Raw genomic sequence first — 24,173 nt, forward strand, 5'->3', positions numbered from 1 at the left:
TTTTGGTATACAGAGAAAGTGACATGAAATTCTGTCTCATCGTCACTTAAACTTTATTATTTACAAGTTAAATTACACAGCAGCTTTACACAGCATGAGATGGAAAGGAAGAAAGGAGAGAAACGAGGGGAGGCAGCTGGCTCTGGAGATTCTTGGCTGCCTCCATCTCCTTTTGTGCGTAGCAGTCTTCAGTGCTGCCTTCATCCGAGTTCCTGGATCAGGCCTTAGAACACACATGTAAGTTGGGCTCCGGCTCTGCTGATAGCCCCAGGGTCACCAGTGCTCCCACTAGCAGCTTCTTGACAGGTGTTGGAGGTGAATGTGAAGGCATCAGCTGCAGAGAGAACAAATAACAGAAGGTGGGAAAGAGTATATAGATGTTCTACCCTTCACATCATCCCCATGCAGTCCCAGGACTCACTTTGTCTAGGTGATGACGACAAATGAGGCCACTGGAATTCAGGTAGAAGGTGGAATAGGCATCGTAGGTCCTAGGAAAGGAAAAGACTTTGAGGGAGGTGCTAGTCCCAAAACTTAATTCAAGCATTTGTGAAAATGAGAAGTTCCTAAACTTTGCTATTTATTAGATAAACTGGGGAACCTCTTTTTTTTCCTTTTTTTCTGCAAGACAGGTTTTCATTATGTAGCCCACACTGGCCTAAAACTTCTGCTCCTGCCTTAACTTCCTGAGTGCTGGGATTACAGATCTGTGCCACAAAGCCCAGCCACATGGAGAACTTTTAAAAAACCCAACGTTAAGGATGGACCCTGAGCAAAAAGTCAGAATGGCCCTGATATAAAAGATCCTTAGATGATTTCACAGTGCAGCAGTTTGGAATTGTGGATTTAAATGGTTACATACCCTGTTACGAGGCTAAGCCTAATGAATTCTTAGGACTCTACTAGCCATAAATTAATCACTTTACCTAAGGTGGTGAAGCTCAATTTGGGAGGCAGCAGTTCTTATTTTTTCAGTAATTATTTGAGGATACATGCACATGAGGAGACAAGTTCAGAGGTTTCCTAATATACTCCCCTAAATCCCTATTTATTACTTTTGTTACATTAAAGTAGACTAAAGCTGGGCACTGGAGCTCACACCTATAATCCTAGCTACTGAGGAGGATAACTCTAGGTTTGAAGCCAGCTGGGGCAAATAGTTCGAGAGACCCTATCAGGAAAAAAACCCATCACAAAAAAGGGCTGGTGTAGTGGTTCAAGGTGTAGTGGGCCCTGAGTTCAAACCCCAGTACCCAAAATAAAACAAAAATAATAAAGTAGACTAAAACAAGATCCCTGTCCTCAAGAAGTCTACAGTCAGGATAAGTCAAGGATCACTGGGAGATGAGAGCATCAGGTTCCTAAAAGGGTAAGATTAGAGAGCTCTTTCTCACTTCTCTCCTACCGATAAAGCTCTTCTTTGTCACGCTTGTAGAAACGCAGAAAGAGCATATGGATGGGCAGTCCTGTGAGCCGCCAGCGGGCTTGCAGGGTCCAATTCTGTGGATGGCGGGTCAGCTGTAGAACTTCCAACTGAAGTTGTGCAAAATAGTTCCAGGCCAGGAAGCGGCAAAGGGTCAGTGACAGAATATACCATGTTCGGCCTCTGAAGGAAGAGGAAAGAAAACCAAACTAGCTTCTGTTCAAGGAATAGGGAATAATTTTGAGAAGCAGCCTGGAACCTTCTCTGAGATAAGAGTTAAGGGTATAACACTAGACCCTTTTCTCCCTTCAAGGGCCTACCCCTTCCCCAATTCTTACTTGGTTCGTATGTTCAGGATCCCATTGATGAATTCAACATCCGATGAATATAGAGTATAGTCGTGTGAGTGAAGGAAAAGGCTGGGAAGCTAGGTGGAAGAAGATGGTGTTAGCTCAGTGGGAAAGAAAACATGATCCGATTTTTTTTTTTGAGACAGGGTCTCACTAGTCCAGTCTGGACTTGAACACGTGATCCTACTCCCTCATCCTCCAGAGTGCTGGGATCATGGACCTATATCAACACATCTGACTTCTCAATTTTGTATTTTTAATGCCTCCTTACCCCATCTCTAAGTGAAAGGTCATCTCATCCTATGTTTAACATCCCTTAATTCAAATGGAAGAGCATCTTTTTCTTCAGGAAAATGTTTTTCGTTGTAATTGCTGTTGGTTTTCATTTCTGTGGGCCTGGGGTTTGAACTCAGGGCTTCATGTTTGCAAAGCAGGTACTCTACAGCTTGAACCATTCATTCCTCAGTCCTATGGCACAAAACTCAGTTGCCTGACCTATCTCCAAGGATTACCTACACCCTTTCTCACTACAGATGAAAGCCACTTCTGAACCGACTTACCTCTTGCCTCAGTCTCTCATACATGACAGCCAGGTGTTCCTCCATACTAGGATCTCCTGATGGAGTGGCAGGGGAAGGGCAGGCAGTTCCAGGAGCTTGGAAAGGTATCAAAGCCTCAGGATAGGGGCAGGGAGGTCCATCAAAAAGGCTCCTAAGTCCATCCAGGCAACCACTGTGCAACTCAGGTCCCAGTCCCTCCTCCCCCTTTCCTGGAGGTAGAACCACCCATGCTGAGTTGAGGGCCTGGACCTGAGGGAGAGGTAGTGGAGGAGCTCTGGGAAGAGCCTGAGTGGGAGGCCGTGGGTGTGGGGGGAACCAGAGAAGAGAAGATGGGGAAGTGGCTGTCACAGAATGGGGCCAGAGGGGTGGGAATGGTAGAGTCCGTGGAGAAAACTGGTCCTAAGGAGACAGAACAGAAGGGAGAAAGATAAGCATTCAGCTGCCTAATGCTCCCTCATCCAAGCTGTGCTCATTAACAAGCTTCCCATCCCACTTATTCCTCCTGGCAGAAGAGATGAAATACTAGAGGAAAAAAAAGGATGGACTCATCTCCATCTCTACTGAAAACAAGAGTAAACAGTTTTATGTGATACAGGTATGAGTACCTCTCCTAAATGGGGCCAGTTTCACCTCTGATAGGCAGAATCATCAGAATACATATCTGATGAACAAATGAGTAATAGTGTTTTTGTTCTTTTGTGGCGGGTTTTTTTGGCAGTACTGGGGGACTTGAACGCAGTGCCTCACGCTTGCTAGGCAGGTGCTCTGCCACATTCCACCAGCCCTTTTTTTGTGTTGGGTGTTTTCGAACTATTGCCCCGGCTGGCCTCAAACCACGATCCTCCTGATCTCTGCCTCCCAATTAGCTAGGATTAGAGGTGTGAGTCACCAGTGCCCAGAGAACAGGTTTTATTGTATTGTGGATGAAATGATGTGGTCTACCACACGAGTCCATGATTAACTCTATGAGGCAAATGTTGTGCAGAGAAAACATCCACTTGAAGGAATTTAAGTTCCAGTTCTATTGTACCCTTAGGCACTCTCATTCCCTAAGCCTCAGTTTCCTATAAACGTCCTCGTATAAACGAGGACGGTGAAGCCTCACTGGGTTATTATGAGGAGTATACACGATAATGAACGTAAATAAAACTTTGGAACCCATAAAAGCAGTACATAAATGTATTACCACTTAGGGCCCCACTAAATGACACAATTCTAGCCGACTGTTAAGGGCGGGACTTTATTCTCTGGTTTAACAACGTTGAACTTTGAGACGGGAGTCCCTCCTCTCCTAAGGAATCCCCAGGGGGTCTCCCCCGACGTGGGGCGCGGGAGGGCCGCGCGGTACCTCTGCCCAGGGCCGTATCCCACAGGCGCCTTCTCTGCTGGGGGCGTGGTGATCTTGCCCGCCTGGGCACAGGGGCCCGAACCTGGTTCACCCGGACCGGCCTTCCTGCCAACACCGCTCCCGGGTGCAGGACGCGCGGGCTGCACAGCATGGCCCGCAGGTCTGGTCCGGGTTGGGGAGCTCCTGGGCGGCGCCACGGCCCTGCGGCTAACCTCTCCGTCCCTGCCCTTCAAATCACCTCCAGGCACAGGTAACCGCGAATAGGGCACAGAGCGGACGAGCCCCGCTATCTCGACCTCGACCCGGAGTGCATGTCCTTAGACGGGGCAGAACCCACGTTCCTCCGCAACAGTTCCACAGCGCCGCCTTCCCGGCCCTGCGGCCCCGAGTTCCTCCACGAGCCACGGGGAACAGGTTGGAAGGGGCGGTGGGTGCCACTGCGCCTGCGCAGAACCCGGCGCGCCCCGCCCCACGCACCGGCTCTGAGGAGGGTCTCTCCCCGCCCCCTCGCTCCTCTCCCTTCTTGGCTCTCACCTGGGGTCGAGCCTGGTAGGCCCGGAGGCAGGGGCCGAGTCGCCGGGCCGCCCCCCGGCTGGGGTGGTACATGATCTCCCGGGAGTGGAGAGGGCTCCTCCCGAGTGCAGCCTCCGGTCTCCTCTCAGGGGTGAGCGCGCCCCGGAGCCGGCTTCGCGAAGGGGAAAGGAGGGAGGGGGGGAAGGGGCTGAGGGGAGGGAAACGGAGATGTTGCGCGCTTGCGCACTGCGGACTCCAAGGCGGCTGCAGAGCGCCTGCGCCTGTCGGACGGTGATGGCTTAGAGCGCTTGCGCAGGAAGCAGACCCAGCTCCGCACTCAAAGCGAAGACGTGGTGGAATCCGGTAAAATGAGAATGAGGGGTGAATGGAATTAAAATAATACTGGCCAAGTTCTCCAACAGCTCTCACGATAAAAATAAATATTTTTATTGCTCTGGTTAAAAATGTACAAATGATTTAGAACGTATAAGAAAGCCTGTTGAATGAATGAATGAATGCATCCATTATGAGGGTTGGGATTTGGCTAGGTCCTGTAGTGAGAAATAATACTGATTTCGAAAGTGTGAGAGGATGGCTCTGGTCACCAAGGCCTGGTGCTGCGACGTTCCTGCAGGTTTCGAATGAACCTGGCGTTGAACATGTCCCCACCCACTGTCCAGGACTGGGCTGGTGGGGTCGGGGCCTGGGCCTGGGCCTGGGCCTGTAGAGGGCCTGTTTGTATGGGTTCCTCCCCAGACCCATCCTGTGACAAGACCTGCTTCTGACTGGCAGACCTGGTGGGTGGGGAGATGGACAGTGGGTTACTAAAGTGGGAGGTACTACAGTGGGAATTCACAGATTCTTCAAGGTGTTAGGTGCCAAGTTTTAATGTATAGGACACACCATGGGTATGAAGCTGAGACAGTTAATATGGTGTCCAAACAATCCTCAGAGAATGACAAAGGGAGGCATCAGAGCTCAACTTAGAGGGGAAGAGGCTTGTACAGTGTTAGGAGGATTTGTGGAAGGAGCTGGTATCTAGTTCTCACAGTAAGAGTTAGAAGGACACAGCTGAGAGTAATGTTAAGACAGGAGTCAGGAGGTGTTGGGAGCTGTTAAAGGAACGGTTTAGACCTCACCTATTCTCTGTTTCCTTTTCCCCCTGCTTCGATGCCTGGTTGCCTGTGGAAATACCAGGCATGTACGTGGGGAGACTGGAGTTGATAGTGCATGTGGCTTACTTGATTTGAGGATAAGGAGAAATGAATACTTACCTGTATTGGGGGATGAGGAATCCAGACCCCCATGACGGCTGTAGCAGCAGCTTTGGGCTATCAGCCCTGGGGGAGTCCCCCTGTAGAAGAAATGGGAGATGATGGGGAAGAGGCTAGTGGATGAAAGATGGGTGGGTATGGAGGGATCAGAGGAAAGGAAGAACACGAATGGCACAGGAACAAAGAGAAGGGGGTAATTATCATTCCTAAGGGATTCTAATCTAAGTTTGTCCCAGAAAGCGGGAGGTGCTCATTATATACCCCAAGATTTTCTGGAGCAGTTCTAATTTGTCACTGTATTTATTTTTCTGCAGTACTGGGGTTTGAACTCAGGGTCTTGTTCTTACTAGGCAAATGCTCAACCATTTGAGCCATGCCTCCAGCCTGCTTTGTCTTTTCTAATTGGGGTCATGTGTAATGTGATCTAAATTATGTCATTAAAAAAGACAAGAGCCAAAAAATAATTTTGCTGGACCAGGTGCCCTGATGTTTGATTTGGAAAACATGCTTACCTTAAATATAAGATAACTCAGACCAGAGGAAAATAAACAGTAACAAGGCTAAATTTAGGAGGAAAAGGGAGCCTTTGGAATAGGGTGACAGACTGTGTTGAACTCTCAATGGAAATAAGGGCTTGTCCTGAGAGGGAGAAAATGAAGGGATTAGTGGGGCAGACATCAGGAAATCACATAGTGGGAAGAGGAATCTGGGGAAAGTCAGGAGGTAATTAGTAGATCCTGAGTTACTGGTAAATCTTGGCATCTCAGCAACAACTGGTCAGGATAAAGGGAGAAGCCACAAGGAGAACTAGAGGTTCCCGGAGAGACGGGAGTGGATATAGTAACCTAAAGAGACGGATTCAACAATCCCTCTGTTGAAACACAACCTGCAAGAAAGATCAGCAATGAAGATGTGGAGGGACATATCACATCGTGGGGGAGGAGCTCTGAGGCTCCATGGAGGAAGATCTGCAACTCTCAGGAGATGAAAGGGACAGAGATCCTGAGACCCCAGCAAAACAAGGGATGACGCACAAATGAGGCTGAGACTTGTTGTTTTTTTTTTTTTTTTTTTTTTGTGGCTCTTTTTTTTTCATTGAAAATGTCAATTTAGAAAACACAAAAGAATTCACTTTAGTCAGACAACACTGAGAGGGAAAAGAAAAGGGAGGAGTGGGGAGAGGGAGATCCTGCTCCCAAGGATTTAAGGGAACACAGTGGGGGTATACCTGATCTACCACACATTCAAAGGGTGGGGAAGGGAAGGCTCTTTCCACACCCTGGGCCTGGAGCAGGGAAGGAGGTTCTTGCTATGGAGGAAAGAAGGAATGGTTTTCATCTCAAGACAAGTCTCACAAGACAGGAATATATTAACATATCTATCAGGGGGGGATGAATGAGAGAGGATTCCAGGATCTAACATCTTTGAGAGCCAGGCTTATCTTCAGACACATGGCTAAGAGTAACCCCAAGGCCCTTGCTGGGATCTACTGCCAAGAACAAAGTCCTTCAGAGAATCTGGATCTGGGGGAAGTGGTGCTGTTAGTGAGTCTCTTTTAGAGACCCCAAAGCAACATCAGCTTAGAGGTTCACTGATGCATACACACAACACATGGACATTAGGAGTTTGGCAATGTTGAGTGGACCCTGCTGGGAAGCTGGAAAGCTGCCCCACCTGACTGGAGAGCTCTGAAGCAGAGCTTGTTCAATGGCTGGCATTAGTACACTGAGAGTGAGAATGTGTCAGGCAGCACAAAGCAGTATTAAGAGCCACTAGTGGACACTGTAGAAGGAATATGGGATTATTTCACAGACAGGACTCCTTAAAAGGTTTCCCCGGCAGAGGTGACCCTTGGATCTTCTATGGTGGTCTGGAGCCTGACTGCAAGTAAGAGTGTGCCTTCTCTAGATAGTCAATAGGAGCCGCCCAGCCCAGGGATCTAGCTGTCTGTGGGAGAGTGTTCAGAGCATTGGGAGAGCAGGGGTGCCTTTTATGGTTAGAAAAGCTACAAAGTGTCAGGCTATTTGGGATCCTGACAACTGTCCAAGAAGAAATCTTATGGACCTGGTCAGTACCCATGGGGTCCTAGAGGATTCTCAGGGATCTCTGCCCACTCCAAGTCTCTGGGAGGAGAGGGGTGGTTATCAATATCGACTCTCTTCAGAGCGGGGAAGGGAGCTGTGGAAGGATGTCATGGACAGGAGGAAGGGATAGGGAAGATGGGGGAGAGAGAAAAACAGAGAAGTCAGAGGTGAAAAGAAAGCTAGGAAGAGAAATAAAGGAGACGCCCACTCCCTGTGTGCTGGGAAGGGCTCTTGGCACACAAGTCATTGGCCTGGAATCCAGTGGCTCTCAATCTGTGTGAGAGACACTGCCCATCCCCAGTTAATGTTATTAAAAAAATTCCCCAGTTTTTAGGGCTCAGTCCCCCCGACCCAATGGATCGCCAAGTCTTCCTACTCCACACAACTCACATTAAAACTAGAGTTCCTGGTTCCTATTCTCCTTCACACTAACTTTTCCCAGACCACTGCACAAGTATTTGTTAATATATTTTTCTTGAAAGCTGTCAGGACTCCTTAATCCACTTATCAGTTTCACATTTCTGACAAATTCAAATTAACCTCTTTGACAGCTCTGAGACTCCTTAACCCTCCAGCTCCTATTACCTGGTGCGGCGACGCTGGGCTGGGCTGCTTCCAGGATCTGTGGCCAGCAGAAGGCGGGCAGTAGGGTGTGGGGGGCAGAGGCGCAGAGAACGCAGCAACTCCTGCTCTGGCACAAAGGGGCGGAGGGGCCCCCTTTCTGGTGAGTTTCCCAGGCTGCTGGAGCGTGGAGGTGGGTGAGCTGGAGGTGTTGCACGGCGAGGGGCCCTGTTTAAGGGCCAGGGGGGCTCCACAGCTACCTTCAAAACTGGGGAGAGGTAAAATAAAGAGCAAGACAGAAAGAAGAAAATGGGGAGAGAAAAATAATAGTCATGATTGTAAAGATATGGCTGAAAAAGAAAAATCAGAGCCTTTAGATTTCACCATCCTTCCCTGGATCCCAAACACCCTCTTTTCTAGTGTTAAGATCCCCAAGCCCAGCCACCCTACCTCAGCCCCTCTTACATTCTCGGTCACTAGAGGAATATGGCTTAATGTCTCCCTCTGCTCTCTTGGGTGGTAGCTTCCTTGCTGGAGCTGGCAGTGGAGGGGGCACAGGTAAAGGAAGCATTAGAAGGCATACTTTGCATCCCTCCTCCCCACCACTCTTCTCACAACCCCAAACCTCTGCTCCCTGACACCACAGTTGTTCCTGGGAATGCCATCAAAGAAGCCGTGCTATGGCAAAGCCAGCACACCAAGGGGAGTTCAGGGGGAATGCTGGAGCACTTTTGGGGAGAGCCAGAAGGAGTAGGCCAAACACAGAGTAACAGGAGAAAGACCCAAGGGGAGACTGGGAGCCTGGGAGATGCAGGGGAAGGGTGGCTGAGGGGAGGTGAGCTCTTACTGTCTGTGGGTGCTGTCAGGCCCCCCTGGGATTCTGGGGCAGTGGAATGGTCCCAGCTGGGTCAGCGAGGACCCTGGGTTCCTCTAGATGAGATGGACAAAGCCCTTGGTTAAATGGGAATTTCTCTGGAGAGGACAGTGGGAGGAGGGGGTAGGACAGAACCTCTCCTTCCTGTGTGAAAAGATGTAAGATTAAAGTTTTATTTGGTTTTATACTCTTGGGGATATACCCAAAAGACTGTTACTCCAGAGGCACCTGCACACCCATGTTTATTGCGGCACTATTCACAATAGCCAAGTTATGGAAACAGCCAAGATGCCCCACCACTGACGAATGGATGAGGAAAATGTGGTATCTATACACAATGGAATTCTATGCAACCATGAAGAAGAACGAAATGTTATCATTCGCTGGTAAATGGATGGAATTGGAGAACATCATTCTGAGTGAGGTTAGCCTGGCCCAAAAGACCAAAAATCGTATGTTCTCCCTCATATTCGGACATTAGATCAAGGGCAAACACAACAAGGGGATTGGACTATGAGTACATGATAAAAGCGAAAGCATACAAGGGAGGGGTGAGGATAGGTAAGACACCTAAAAAATTAGCTAGCATTTGTTGCCCTTAACGCAGAGAAACTAAAGCAGATACCTTAAAAGCAACTGAGGCCAATAGGAAAAGGGGAACAGGTACTAGAGAAAAGATTAGTTCAAGAAGAATTAACCTAGAAGGTAACACCCATGCACAGGAAATCAATGTGAGTCAATGCCCTGTATAGCTATCCTTATCTCAACCAGCAAAAACCCTTGTTCCTTCCTATTATTGCTTATACTCTCTCTACAAAAAAATTAGAAATAAGGGCAAAATAGTTTCTGCTGGGTATTAAGGGGGGAGAGAGGGAGGGGGCGGAGTGGGTAGTAAGGGAGGGGGTGGGGGCAGGGGGGAGAAATGAACCAAGCCTTGTATGCACATATGAATAATAAAAGAAAAGGGAAAAAAAAGTTTTATTTGGTTTTAAAATAAAAAAAAAAGGATGAGATGGAAATGTGGACATCTGAAAATGAGTTATCAGTAAGAAGTTGTTGACTGATGTACTGGCCAAAGTGCAATTTCCCCCTTCCTCTTAGATTCTCTATCTTGGATGGCAGAGGAGAGCCCTTTCAGCTAATTCACTGACATCATATTTAGTGTACTCCCATGTGGACCTGCATCCTCACTCTCCTCGCTGCCTGTAGATCAGCAGGAGTTTCACAGGCACAGCCCTGAAAACCATAGTGAGGCACATATATGAAAAGCCTCTCAGTGCCTGATGCTGGTAGATGTTAATCATGTTCCTTGGGTGGTCATTACTCTCTTTCCTGACTACTGAAGGTGACAGCCAGTCTCCAGGCTAGCCCTGGCAGGGGGCCCTTTTGTGCCAGTCAGCGCTGCACAGCCAGAGGCAGATGCACTTCTCTCCTTGAGGATGTACTGAGGGGAGGAAGAGTGGGGCTCAGGTTGGCAGAGAGCACGTGAGTTGTGAGGATGGGATGGGGAACCTCAGCAGCACAGAGGTTTGGTTTCTTCAGTTCAATTTCACTATTTGATTAAAAATTTTGAGCATTATCTTCTAAAGCTAAGATTTCAACTTTGGACTGTTCATGTCACTATTCTGACTGGAAATGGAAGGACTGTCCACACTGGCCTTTCCCTTTCTGGCTGGCAGAAGCCTGAGGAATTTACAAAGGAATTTGACTTTGTCCTAATTTGAGGGACCTGACCTAGCAAGAGTCTCCATTGACATCAATCATCAAACAGGCTCTGAATGGGCTTGCTTAAAAATCTTGCCAAGTATGGGGCTAAGGTTGTGTCTCAGTGGTAAAGTCTGTGCTTTAGCGTCTGTGAAGCCCTGGGTTCTGCCAAGTATAAATGCACCATGCTCCCATGGGCAAAAACAAATGAGGATGACTGCTGGAGACCTCCATTGCTTTAGAATTTTCCCAAATTGCCCACAGATAGCCCTGCACTCCTGGAGCCTCTAGAGAAGCTGGCCTTAACTGCACTACAGTTTCACCCATTCAATGCAGGCTTTACCAGCAGGTGTGGGGTCGAGCGCAGCACCATGAGAGTGACGAGTTGCCCTCAGAGAAGGAACAGGGGGCCCTGTGAGGAAGGAATTGGTGGTGGCCCTCAGTGGGGACCAGTAGGACCAAGAGCCCACCTCTTTCCTTCCCCTTATCTCAACTACATGACCAAAACAAGCAAGAAAACTTACGATGTTGATGGGCAAAGAAGCCTTCAAAGATCACAAAATTGTTCACCTAGAAGATAAAGCAAACAAAATGTAGTTTTCTACTCAGCCACTCACACGTAGGTACAGAACCAGAAAAACATAATGGAAAGTACAAAAGCCAAGCTTTTTGTCCTTGGTGATAAACCAGTCAAAAACCCAGACCCCAGGCCAGGTGTGGTGGCTCAAGCCTATAAGGTTTGAGGCCAGGCTAGGGAAAAAGTTCATGAGATTCCATCTCAACCAACAGTTGCTTGCAGTGGCACGTGCCTGTCATCCCAGCTACAAGGGGAGTACAAACAGAAGGATGTCCATCCAGGCTGCCTTGGGCACAAAATAAAACCCCGAGTTCAACTCCCAGTACCATAAAAAAACCAAAACAACAACAAAAACCAGACCCCCGCCAGTGGCTCACACCTGTAAACCTAGCTGCTCAGGAGGCAGAGATCAGGAGGATTGAGGTTTGAAGCCAGACCGGGCAAACAGTTTGCAAGATCCTATCTCAAAAAAATCCTTCACAAAAAAGGGCTGGTGGAGTGGCCAAGGCATAGACCCTGAGTTCAAGCCCCAGTACTGAAAAAAAAAAAAAAAGACCCCAACAAGCTGATCCTAAAGTTCATGTGCAACTGCAAAGGACCTCTAACCAGTCTTTTTTATTTAATTTTGGTTGTATTTGGGTTTGAACTCAGAGCCTCACACTTACTTGGTAGGCACTCCACGCTTCAGCCATACCCCTAGCCCTTTTTGCTTTGGTTATTTTTCTAATAGGGTCTTGTGCTTTTGCCTAGTCCTGCCTCTTTATGTCCTCCTATTTATGTCTCTGGCATAGTGGAATGACAGGCATATGCCACCAAGCCCAGCTAATTGGTTGAGATGGGTCTTGCTAACTTTTTGTCCATGCTGGACTCACATCATGATCCTCCTGATCTGTCTCTGGAGTAGCTGGGACTACAGGTATGAGCCATCATAGCCAGTACCCAGTCTTTTAAAAGGACAAAACAGGGGTTGTTGGAGTGGCTCAAGTGGTAGAGCCATGCCTAGGAAGCATGATGCCCTGAGTTCAAACCCCAATACTACAAAAATTAAATAAATAAAAAGGATAAAACTGAGAACTTGTTACTATAAAACTAGAGAAATCAAAATAGTATGGTAGAAGAGTCTCAATGCTAGAAACAAACATATTCAACAGTGTGGTAATGACGTATCAGTCAATGGAATGTAATTAGGAATCCAGAAATACATTCATATATCAGCTGATTTTCAAGAAAAGTGCTAATTGGACTGGATGTGTGGCTCAAGCAGTACAGTGTCTGCTTTGCAAGCATGACGCCCTGAGTTTAAACCCCAGTCCCAACAACAATAAAAAAGACCAAAAAAAAAAGAAGTGCCAAGACCATTCAATAAGGAATAGTCTCTTCAACAAATGGTCCCTGCACAAGTGAATATCCACAAGCAAAATTATGAATTTAAGCTGGGTGCTGGTGGCTCACTCCTATAATCCTAGCTACTTGGAGGCAGAGATCATGAAGATCTTGTTTGAGGCCAGCCCAAGCAAATAGTTTGAGAGATCCTATCTCAAAATACTCAACAAAAAAGTGGCTCAAGTGATAGAGCAACTGCTTAGTAAGCATGAGGCCCTGAATTCAAACCCCAGGACTGAATAAAAGAAAAAAATTTGGACCTGTACCTCACAAAGGAACTAAAAATAAATTAAAAACCTAAATGAAAAGCTGAATATATAAAAAGCTAGCAGGAAACAGGAAGATCTTCATGATCCTGGGTTAGGTAACAATTTCCTCCTTCTATTCCTCCCTTCTTTCCCTTTCTTCCTCCCTCCCTCCCTCTTTTCTTTTCTTTCTTTCCTTTTTTTGGTGATGGCAATTAACCCAAGGCCTTATGCATGCTTAAGAACATACTATACCACTACTCCATCTCAGCCCCAAGAAAGTTTTGTAATTATGGCAACAGAATACAAGTAAGAGAAGGAAAAATTCAGATAAACCAGATTTGTCATAATTAAAAATCTTATGCTTCACAACCCTATAAGCCAGGTATAATGGTACATGCCTGCAGTCCTGGCACTCAGGAGGCAGAGTCAGGTGGATCATGAATTCAGGGCCAGCCTGGGCTACCTAGTTGGACTTGTCTCAAAATAAATGAATGAATATAAAATAAAATAAAAGCAACTTAATATAAGAGGATGGAGAGAACCCAAGACATGGCCATCTCAGAGACAGGACACTTGGTTCACTGTAGGTACTCTTCTCTTCAATGATAATGTCCTTATTCAATTTTTCCCCAATAAGCAAACTGAACAGTGGGCAGGAGGACATGAGAAAAAGCCCAGTCAGTGCACAGTGCCCAGACACACTGCCTTGTAACTACTCTCTTTTTAAATTGATTCTCTGGCTCTTATTAGAGATAGTTTCAAAACAATTTCTTGGAAATAAATGTGTTTGTACCAAAAAATATATATATATTATATTTTAAGCACACTACCAAGAAAGTGAAAAGATAAACTGGGTATTTCAAGTGTTGCCTATATTCTCAGCACTTGCAAGGGTAAGGCAGGAGGATAGGGAGTCTGAGGCCATCCTGGGCTATACAGTAAGATCCTAAAAAAAAAAAAGAAGGAAACAAAGAGAAAGAATGGGAGACGGTATTTGTAAATCATACACTGATGGGGTGTTATATCTAAAATGTACAGAAAACTCTTTTTTTGTGTGTGGTACTGGGGTTTCAACTCAGAGCCTCAAGCAAATACTCTACCACTTGAGCTGCTCTGCCAGCCCTTTTTTTGAGTGTTGGGTATTTTCGAAATAGGTCTCAAGAACTATTTGCCTGGGCTGGCCTCGAACCTCATCCTCCTGCTCTTCGTCACCTGAGTTGCTAGGATTACAGGCATGAGCCACAAGTGCCCAGCTAGAACTTTTATAAATTAACCACCAAGAGAGAACACAATTTAAGGATGGGCAAAAAATCTGCATATTTCTCTAGATAAGATATTAGGGGAAAAAAAAATAGGGAAATTCAAATCCAAACCACACCCACCAGGATAGCTATTATTATTTTTTTTTAAGTAGGGAAAATAATAAATGTTTGCAATAATGTGGAGAATTTAGAACCCTTAAACTTTGCTAGTAGGGATGTAGCATGGTACAGGCACGGTGCAGTCACTGTGGAAAAACAGCATGTCAGTTCCTCAAAAGTTAAACAGAATTACTGTATGAACCAACAATTCCACTCTTAGGTACATACTGAACACTAAAAAAAAATACGCACATTATGGTGGCTCATGCCTGTAATGGGATTATGCAGGAGAAGGAGATAAGGGACACAGTTTGAGGCCAGCCTTGGCAAAAAATTAGTGAGATCCCCTATCTCAACAAATAAGCTAGGCTGTGGTGGCACACAGCTACAAGGGAGGCATAGATAGGAGGACTGCAATCTGAGGCTAGCCCTGGGCAAAAAGCAAGACACTAGTTCATTTTTTTTGGGGTGGGGGGAGACCCTATATCATGTGATAGAGCACTTGCCTAGTCACACAAAGACCACCACCAAAAAAAAAAAAAAGAAAAAAGAAAAGTGCTCAAGGGCTCAAGTCTTTGTACACTTCTCAATCTATACTTTATTTTTTAGTGAACTCATTCTGTCTCATTGCTCTAAATACTGTATGTATTCTGAAAACTATTCACCCAAACCTCTGTCCTAGGGGATCTCTAGGGACGTACCTAACTGTCTATTCAACTGCACATATCACAGGTATCTCCAACTAACATATTAAAAAGTAGTATGGCTGGTGGAGTGGCTCAAGTGGTAGAGCACCTGCCTAGCAAGGATGAGGCCCTGAGTTCAAACTCCAGTACCACCAAAAAATAAATACATAAATGGTAGCAAAGTGCTTGCCTAGCCCTAGCATGTGTAAGGTCCTGGGTTCAAAACCTTAGCACCATAAAAATAAATAATTTTAAAATGGACTCCAAATATTTTCCCCCAAAGCCAATCTAACTATCATCTCTTTTAATGCCACTTCATCCTTCCAATTGCTCAGGCAAAAAGGGTAAAAAAGATACAGAAAGGGCTGAGCAGGCCAAAGTAAAGTACATACACAGTGGTGATACACTGAGAAACCCCTTTGAACATTGACTTAAATATCAATAACGAAAGACAAGACTGTAAAATAGGTACAGTGGGTGTGTGGAGGGGATACTTGTGGGAAGGGAGAAAGTGAATGAAGGAGATTAAGGTGAGGGTATACAGCTGATACACTGCATATATGAAATAGAACAAAGAAACCTCTTGCAATTGCTTTAAGTGGGGCAGGGAGGGCAGGTAGTGGGTGAGAGACACTGGGGGATTGATCTAACCAATGTACAATATAAGCCTATTTGGAACTGTCACAATGAACCCCCCGTACAACAAATATATCCTAATAAAAAATTATAAAAAAATAAAAAGAATTCATAGTGTGCCCACAACAGTGTCAGACACTCAATAAATACTTGCTGAATGAATGGATAGCATTAGTAACATATTGCTATACTTCTTTATAAACAAGCTTACCTTTCCCATAATAGACCAAAGCTCCCTGAGGACAGGGAATATGTATTATTTTGGACCTTCAATAAATGTTGACTGACTAAATGAGTAATGGTCTTTATGAAAACAAGGAGGTGGAAATGAGATGTGAGAAACAATCCATGATAAAGAACTAAAATACATGAGGGTGAAATGTCTATAGGATGTGTGACAATTCCACAAGAAAACAAAAAAGTATAAAATAAATCCTGCATCATGGGGAATAAGAACTCGTGGAAGACACCACTTCTTTGTCCTAAATAATGAATAAATTCAATGGGAATGTTCAGTGACGATCTACCCTCTGAGCCTGAGCCTCTAACCTGTGGGACCGTGGTCTCCAGATTGTAGTGCTTATTCAGGAACTTCAGCAGCTTCTGTGAGGGTCGGTCAATGGCCAGTTGATGTGGTTCTACTCGCTCTTTCTGCAGGGAACAGGAGACTCAGGGTAGGAGGAGGTATGGGGAGAGCATGCCAACAGGAACTCAGAAGCCTGGGAAGGGAATAGGAGGAAATGGGAACATTGAGGGGTGGGGAGGAGGGCAGCAGGGCCTCTGGAAGGGCTTAGGGCAAAAGAGCCTTTGATCTCATTTCGGATGAACTGGTGAAGAGATAATGATACCTGCAACATATACTGGAAGAGTTCTCGCCCATGGCCATGACGTTGCAGAGACTCATGGATGTAAAAGTCCAGGATGCAAAGTGGTTCTACCTCATTGTGAGCCTCACGATCATCCTAAGAGTTAAAGAACAATAAACATCTTTTAGGATGCAGGCATCTTTGCTACCCTCCAACCTCCAGCAATTTGTGCTAGAACCAAGGCATTCAAATCCCCAGCTTCCAGTAACACTCACCAGTACAAAGAGCTTCTTGTATCCAACTTTGAGGAAACCAACAATGGCTCCCTTCCCAGCCCTGTAGGATGGGGAAAATAATGAACAAGATAGTGGCAGCTGTCTGGAAAAGATAATAGTCAAATAAGGGGGAAGGGCCAAAGGAGGAAGGAATTAGGATGGAACAGCATTTGGCACTCACGGTCGGGCTGAAGTGTCTTTGAGCACATAAATAACATGGCGGTTACTTTGCATCCTCGATGCACTGGTGATGGGAGCAGGAAGATGCTGGGCCTACCAAGAAGACAAAGACTATTCCCAAGTCCTTTCTAAAGGAACTAGGTCTCCTTTATTTACCATCTCCACAAAGTACCCCACTTTATTCCATCTAAAAACTCCCCAGTACCTTGGCAGAAGCCTTGCCCAGTTCATCTACAATGGTCATAATTTGCTGCTGCAGATCAACACTGTAAAAAGAGGGAGACAAAGAGTTAGCTACTCAATGAATAGAGGGTCCTGGGCAGTCACGCCTGCAAACCTGGACCACAACTGCAACCCAGGTTCAACCCTTAAGGCTCTCTGCCTGACTCTGACTCTCTGACTTCCTACCGGACCCCTCTGGAACCCAAACTTTTGTCACACCTTTCAAGGTAGTACACTCCCTCCTCCCTTGTTATGGTTACTATAGGGAAGCAAGAAAGACAGTCAACTACAGCCTTTGGGGTGGGACTATAATGGGCCAAGGGGTGAAAGGTCATATATCCAAACACGGATCAACCCCACTAGGTTTAGGGTCAAAGGACACCAAAAGGGCGGGCCGGGACCGCAAAAGGAGTGGCCACTAGTCCATTAGAAGGGGGCGTGGTGCCTGGACGCTGTATGGAGAGGAACCGAGAGAGAAGGGCCATGGGGCGGGTTTGAGATGTCACCGGGCAGGCGTTGTGGTTCCGGGTCGGCGGGCCGGGGGCCGCAGGTACTGGTCCAGCACCGTGATCCGCTCCGGGAGCAGCGCGTCCACATCGAACTGGAACTCCATGGCCCATTGTGCGCGGCGGACCCGCCCCGCGCGACGTCACTTCCGTCCCTGCCTCACCGCCCCGGGAGCCTTTATCTTCGGGAGCCCGTGGAGATCAGGACCCGCCCCCAGCGGGTTGCCCCTCCCTCCTTAGAAGTCTGGCCGCCGAAACCCAGTTTTTGCCATGCGAGGCCACTTTCCACCCCGCTTCCCGCCTCAGTGGTGCCGTGGCAACGCATTTTTCCTGGGCCTAGTATCTCACTCCCAAGCCTTCCTTAGCCCCTCAGTGAACAGCTGGGAATGGTGTGAACACTGCAAGGGGAGTGGAAGTACAACAGTCTTCATGAAAAAAATAGCAAGACGCCTGTTTCCTACCGCTTCTGGTTCCAGAAGCCACAGACAGGGCTAAACTCTGATTACCCCCTTCCCTACGACAGCACTCCTCTTACATGAAAAGAGCAAACCTGTCCAAAATGGCATTCATGTAAAAAATCCCAAACCGAGGCAGACTAATACACAGATTTATTGTGGAAAAAAGGACCTGGAAGAAGTCTCAAAAGTGACAGAATGTTGAGGACATACATAGGGATTGGGGTTTCCCATACACATCTGCACTGCCCTCCCTCAACAAAAATCACTTTCTTCCTGGACATCCCGTTTGCCACAAAATAGAACTTTTTGGGATACATCCCATCACATAATCCTACACAATTTCCTAATCCTTCAGACTCCCCCCCCAACACACACACCCAGTCCACAAGTCCTATGCAGCACTCTGGGGGCTAGTCTGCTCAGGGGAAGCTTCTCCTGATGCTGTGCAAGGCACCTCGGGCATTGACTCAGGTGGCGGGCCACTTTCTTCTAGAAGATTGCCCTGATAGAGGCGGCGAATGCGAGATAGTTCTCTCTCTGGTGGCTGTTTCCAGCTGTACCATGGATACCATGGGTCACCTGAAACCAGGGTGGGGGCTGGTGGAGTAGCACTCACAGCTCCATGAGATGTACTGAAGTCAAGGTCCCGGGGTTCAACCTGGGGAATGTGGTAACTGAGAAGACCTAAGGGATTTAAAAAAGGAACATGAAGAAGGAGAATGAGGAGCAGTTCAGATTCAGATTAAAAAAAAAAGGCCCTATAGGCTTCCTGGTGCTTACCACAGGCACTTCTGTATAGAAAGAGGCAGCAAAGTAAACCTACTCCATATACACCTCAGCCCAGGCCCTAGGCCTGTGAATAAGGAGATATGAGGGGAAAAAATGAAAAAAGGCTCTACAAATAGAAGGAACAGCCAGAGTCACTGGGTATATTTATGCCTTGTTGTAAAATGCACAAAGCAACCAGCCAAGGGGGCAAAGTATGGGCTCAAACACTGCCTGAATCAACTCCTCTGTGAGGCCTCGCAGCCTGCCCCAGGGCCAAGTAGCAGTGCTACTCTAGCAAGCAGTAGATCAAAGGTGCCATGTAACCCAGGGAGAGGAGTTTATACAAAAATCTTCCTATTATCTTGTTATGGCATTGGGACCACCAGTTGTAAAACAAGAGGGGAGGGAAAGGAAAGACAGAGAACAAAGGGACAGGGAAATAACAAAGTCAGAGATCAGGAAAGGGAGAAAAGGATAGTGGAATGGTGAAAGACTCCTGGAAAGAACATGTTGGATGCTACCTTGTCAGAGAAGTGGGAGCACTTATGTACACCTTCCAGGCCTGACTTGCTTTCCTTATGTCTAAGAAATCTGCCCTGTTCACTTTCTCATGCTTACCATGATCCCTGGCTTTCCGAATGGCCTGGGTCAACTTCTTGTGCTGCTTCATACAGACCCCTGTGGAAAGAAAAATTAATGTGGTGCTCATTCTATAGGCATAGGAGATAAAAGAACACAACAGTTTCTATATGGTGTAAGAGGGCTGGATTTGGAAGACCTGGCTTTACCTAATGACCCATGCCCCTTCCCTTTCCATGGAAGAATCCTTGCCTTTCTCTGAGAGATGTGATAAGACTTCAGCTATCTAGCCACTATAGAAAAGTCATTTAATGATACAGGCTGCAAGACATGGAGTTAGAAGACAATTCAATGGCAAATTAAAGGGCTGAATTTGACAATCCAAAGAAAAAGATCCAATAAGGAAGAAGTGATTTCAGATCTGGGGAAGATGACCTGAGAGTATAACAATTGTCCTTTCTGCCTTCTGAAGCAAGCCAGGCATGGTGGTACATGCCTGCAATCCCAACACTCAGAAGGCTGGGGCACGAGGATTGAAAGTTTAAGGCCAGCCTTGGGCTACTAACAAGACCCTGCCTCAAAAAAAAAAAAAAACATCTGTAATCCTAACTACTCAGGAGGCAGAGATCTGGACGATGGAGGTTTAAAGCCAGTTGGGGAAAAAAGTTTCCAAAACCCCATCCCAAATAGTAATAGCTGAAAAATAACTAAAAGTAAAAAGGCTGGAGGCATGGTGAAGGTCTGAGATGCCCTGTGGCTGTAGTTAGGGAATAGATATAATCTTGAATTGTTAAGCTTACAATTTTAAATTTAGGAAATCTAATTGAAGTGACAATAGAGGGTACTGTCTGCCCAGTAAGCTCAAGGCCCCCTGAGTTCAAACTCTATCAACACCAAAAAGAAAAAAAAGTGACAATGGTATAAAAGAACTGAAAGGATAACTAATCTATGAGGAATGCCTTTTTATAAAGGTGAAGAGACCTTAGTGAAAGGAAGTAATAGCCATTTACCTTTTTTTTTTTTGGTGGTAGTCGGAGTAGAACTAGGGCCTTGCACTTGCTAGGCAGGCACTCTGCCACTTGAAACATTCCACCAGTCCACCATTTACCTTTTAAGATAGTTTGTTTATAGAGATGCCTGCCTGTATCTTGCCTACATATAAATGTTTTCGCAAGTGAGTACCCCCATTAAGTCAAGATTTCCAAAGGATGTAACCACACTTTGCATGCCATAAATAGGAGCAACCAAATACCTGTTGACCAGCTGCATAAACAAGTAGTGCTCCAAAGAAAAGCTATTCTGGTAGAGACAGGAATGACAGGCTAACCTGTGTATGGGGCATGGAAGATGGTACCCGTGTGGGCGCAGACAAACTGTTCCAAGAGCTTCACATTCTGTGGGAAGAATGGTGGCGAAACATGAAGAGAGAGAGAGGGAGCAATTAAGATCTTTGGAGACAATGTGCATAATCCCTATAAACCCACACAGATGCTTTCCATCTGCTACGTCTCTCTGGATACTACCCTACTTCATGTCCAAGTTTTAGCCTTAGCAATTCACTGGCTTTTTAACCATTTCACATGCATATTCTACATTCTGCCACTGGACTCAGGTACAAGCCTCTTCTGCAGGGTTAACTTTCCAATGTCAGTCTTCGGGCAAAAAATTGAGGACAGTCTTCGAAAGTCCCAGAAATCATTCAAAATGATGCTGCAATATGAATGTATAAATGACTAAGATATATTATAGCACACTGAATATAGTGTACCTATACTTAAGAACAACTTCACAGTTCTAATTACAAAAAATGACTATCAGCAAATCAGAGGAAGTGAGACTCAAAAAAGCAGACACATCTGTGGAGCAGAACATCAAGCACAATTATCTGGGTTATTCAGTTTGTAAGTTCTCTTGGTTATATAGCTGGTTATCCTTCTATTTATAACCTTTCAGATACAGATGAAACTGGCAAGACCTATGGAACTCCCTTACAAGCTATGTCAGAAGGGTCATTAGAACAGCCAGATACCCTCATCTACTCACCATTAAAAAATGCCTTTCAACGTCCCTGATGGCCAGCAATATAGCTTTTGCTCTAATACCCTTACCCTTACCATAAGTTGAATAGAGCCCTCTGCCATTATTATTTTCATAATGCTTTCAAATTCTTTAAGGAACAAGCCCTGACCTCACAGTGTTGAAAGCTTTTGGGAATAAAAAGGTGTTCTGCACTCTGGACCATGCTTCATCTCTGTCCTCCAGTCATAGGCCCTACTGAACACTGACATGACAACGAAATAACCAGGTATGGTTATCATTTGTAATTCTACCACTCAGGCAGCTGAGGCAGGATGATCAAGAATTTAAGGCCAATCTGGAGTACACAGTGAGACTCTGTCTCATAAAGGAAAAAAAGAGAAAAAGAAAAAATTAAAAAAGAAAAGGAAAAACGTCGGCCTGGACATGCTAATAGTTGTAATGGACATAAATGAACCTTTGGGCATAACTATCCCAGTAGAAATAGGCATTTTTCTTATTTGCCAATTTAGATTGTAAACTTAAAGGCATAAAATAAACTACAAAGTGTACAAAGCATAGTTGAGGGTGAAAGGCTAGCGAGAAGAATATTTTTTTTTTTTTTTTTTTTGTCTTTTTTTTGGTGCTGGGATCGAACCCAGGGCCTCACGCATGCTAGGCAAGCGCTGTACCACTGAGCTACATCCCAGCCCGAGAAGAATATTTTTATGTTGCCATAACGTCAGTACAAAATGGACCGCAGGTATCTGTAATCTTAGCACTCAGAAAACTGAGGCAGGAGTTTGAGGTCAGCCAAAAAACCACCAACAAACAAATGACAACAAAAAGAGGACGATGGGGTGCCAGAATATGAAGTATGGGGCACCTAACCTGAAGTAATCTCTTTAGCACTGCAAATAAGCTTCAATTCCTTATTCCGGATAAAAGATTCTCCTTACCCTAAAGTCGACATGCAACTTTTGATCCCGGCAGATGGGGCAAGGATTCCCAGCAACTTTATTCTTACGCTGTAGAGAAGAAACTGGCAGTTGAAGACATTCATAGCCTTGTCAAAAAAAAAAAGTGCTGCTGCTACTGTCACTAAAGCCTCTTGTTCCAATCCACTTCCCAGCCAGGTGCCACCCTCAAAAACTCACAATACATGTCTTTCGAGTCCGCTGTAGGGGTATACCACCTTTGTGGTTGCGGCAATAGTCAGCCCAGACAGGCTGAGAACCATAGCGATTCTGGTATTCTGAAAGAAAAGTTCAGACAAGTTATTCATGGCTGTTTATTTACCTCAGACCGTATCTGACCCTTTCCTTTCTCAATTAGGGGTACCTTCTGAGTCCAGATATTTCCAAGGTTCATTCTCATCAGGGGAAATGGGAACTGAGGGCAAAGAATCTTGTTCGGAGGAGGCTTTTGTGCAAAGAGTCTGGAGAGGAACCTACAAAGAAGGGGAAAAAAATGAGAGAATGAGTTCAAATAAATGGTTCAGTTGTTTTGCTTATCATACTTTGGGAAGGGTGTGAATGTAGGCCTAATATATTAATATAGTTTAGGAAGTATATATATGGAGGGTGTTATTTTTGTAGGTGTTAAACTGACATAGATCAATTATTCTCCCTATCTCCAGCTGGATCCTATATGATAGGGGATAATCCTGTATGTAAGGGAATAATCAGGTGACAAGGAAAGAATATTAATCTAGAAGACAATTTAAAAACCTGGAACACAAAAGGTACCTGTGTTTTAGCAGGATGAACTAAGTCTGGTGGAAAGAGAAAGGGGATATAGGGCATGAAGCATATGGGAAGATGTGTGGTGGGCAGGGGATGCACAAGACAGGTGAATCTTCAATTCGATCCAATTCACTAAGTTGCTCATTTTTTTTAAAGAGCTGAAGGTCAACATTCCATAGGGCAAAATAAATTTGAGTCCTAACGCTAGCTTTGAAGCTGCCAGACCTGTTATTAATTCTATGGTGACCTCTGTCACCACTCTTCAGTTCCACTTTGGGGAGTGGCAGCAGGACAAGTCTTCCTTGTCCTTGCTCTTCCTTGTCTTGCACTGCTTTACCAAGAACCTCCAGGTTGGTGAGTACCTGAGGTTGAAGGGACGCCTCAAACTAAAGGACAGAATTAAGCGCTCATGCATGCTCTGTTAAGACAGCCAAGTTCCTGGTTCCCAGGTCGTGAGAATGTATCCTGGCTTTACTGGGAGACAGCAAGGATGGTAGAAATTACGATCACTTAAATCCAAGGGCACTCAGGGGCATCACAGACGTTAGACACTATCTATATAGTTAACTGCTGATGAGCATGTCCAACAGGCTTAGTCCCATCACCTGGTTATTTTGCCGAGGTGGTATTTTGGGAAAAGGATGACACTTAACGCGCTCTTAGTCCAAAACTCAGGATTAGAAAATGCAAGCGGTACTGGGCAGGGGGTGGTGGCGCAGTAAATTAAGTGTTGCCTAGGCAGCTAAAACATGAGCACGTGAGATCTCCGCCCATGGATGTTCTCGTCAGTGGAGCGATGACCTAAAGACCTAAAGACCTAAAGAAGGCATAACTAAGTCGGGTTCCGCAGGATGAACTCAGAGGAGTTACCTGAAACCCGTAGGCACTTCTGAAGGGCGAAAGGGTAGGAAATCGCCTCAACAGCGGGTTCAATACGTAGCCAGCCATCTTGACGTACACCCAGGGTAGAAATGGGCGGAAAGGCGACTGCGCACGCGCAAAGATACTGACCCGGGTAGGGTCAAGGAAGCGCCCG

The 24,173-nt window shown here is 45.8% G+C and overlaps 3 protein-coding genes and 1 pseudogene across 9 annotated transcripts; 1 reads left to right on the plus strand and 3 right to left on the minus strand.

The window, feature by feature from the left end:
• Positions 1-29: 29 nt before the first annotated feature.
• C8H6orf136 (chromosome 8 C6orf136 homolog) lies at positions 30-4,430 on the minus strand. Its single transcript, XM_074082589.1, is given in 8 exon segments — positions 30-334; positions 422-491; positions 1,406-1,606; positions 1,762-1,850; positions 2,334-2,732; positions 3,682-3,806; positions 3,809-4,137; positions 4,139-4,430. Coding segments are annotated over 8 exon segments (1,479 nt in total). The 5' UTR covers positions 4,288-4,430; the 3' UTR covers positions 30-217.
• A 217-nt stretch (positions 4,431-4,647) lies between these two features.
• Positions 4,648-18,014, minus strand: Atat1 (alpha tubulin acetyltransferase 1). 7 transcript variants are annotated; one of them, XM_074082593.1, is made up of 13 exons: positions 17,285-17,565; positions 17,049-17,109; positions 16,845-16,936; positions 16,664-16,724; positions 16,431-16,544; positions 16,132-16,233; positions 11,216-11,261; positions 11,035-11,103; positions 8,579-8,650; positions 8,138-8,381; positions 5,469-5,548; positions 5,334-5,376; positions 4,648-4,988 (listed from the first exon to the last, which is right to left on the minus strand). In XM_074082593.1, exons 1-13 carry the CDS (start codon positions 17,398-17,400, stop codon positions 4,796-4,798), a joined length of 1,293 nt encoding a protein of 430 aa, XP_073938694.1. In that variant the 5' UTR covers positions 17,401-17,565; the 3' UTR covers positions 4,648-4,795. The 7 variants fall into 7 exon arrangements, with proteins under 7 accessions (XP_073938694.1, XP_073938695.1, XP_020030481.2 ...); XM_020174892.2 differs by lacking the exon at positions 17,285-17,565 and adding an exon at positions 17,572-18,014 and having other exon boundaries at positions 4,657-4,988; XM_074082594.1 differs by lacking the exon at positions 11,035-11,103.
• Positions 18,015-18,161: 147 nt separating this feature from the next.
• On the minus strand, positions 18,162-24,164 carry Mrps18b (mitochondrial ribosomal protein S18B). Its single transcript, XM_020174894.2, has 7 exons — positions 24,008-24,164; positions 22,734-22,842; positions 22,550-22,647; positions 22,352-22,420; positions 20,704-20,770; positions 19,416-19,475; positions 18,162-18,713 (listed from the first exon to the last, which is right to left on the minus strand). Exons 1-7 carry the CDS (start codon positions 24,083-24,085, stop codon positions 18,421-18,423), a joined length of 774 nt encoding a protein of 257 aa, XP_020030483.1. The 5' UTR covers positions 24,086-24,164; the 3' UTR covers positions 18,162-18,420.
• On the plus strand, positions 18,793-18,902 carry LOC141410635 (small nucleolar RNA SNORA51; annotated as a pseudogene).
• Positions 24,165-24,173: the final 9 nt, after the last annotated feature.

Source organism: Castor canadensis, chromosome 8 (genome assembly GCF_047511655.1).
Source record: "Castor canadensis chromosome 8, mCasCan1.hap1v2, whole genome shotgun sequence".
NCBI lineage: Eukaryota > Metazoa > Chordata > Mammalia > Rodentia > Castoridae > Castor > Castor canadensis.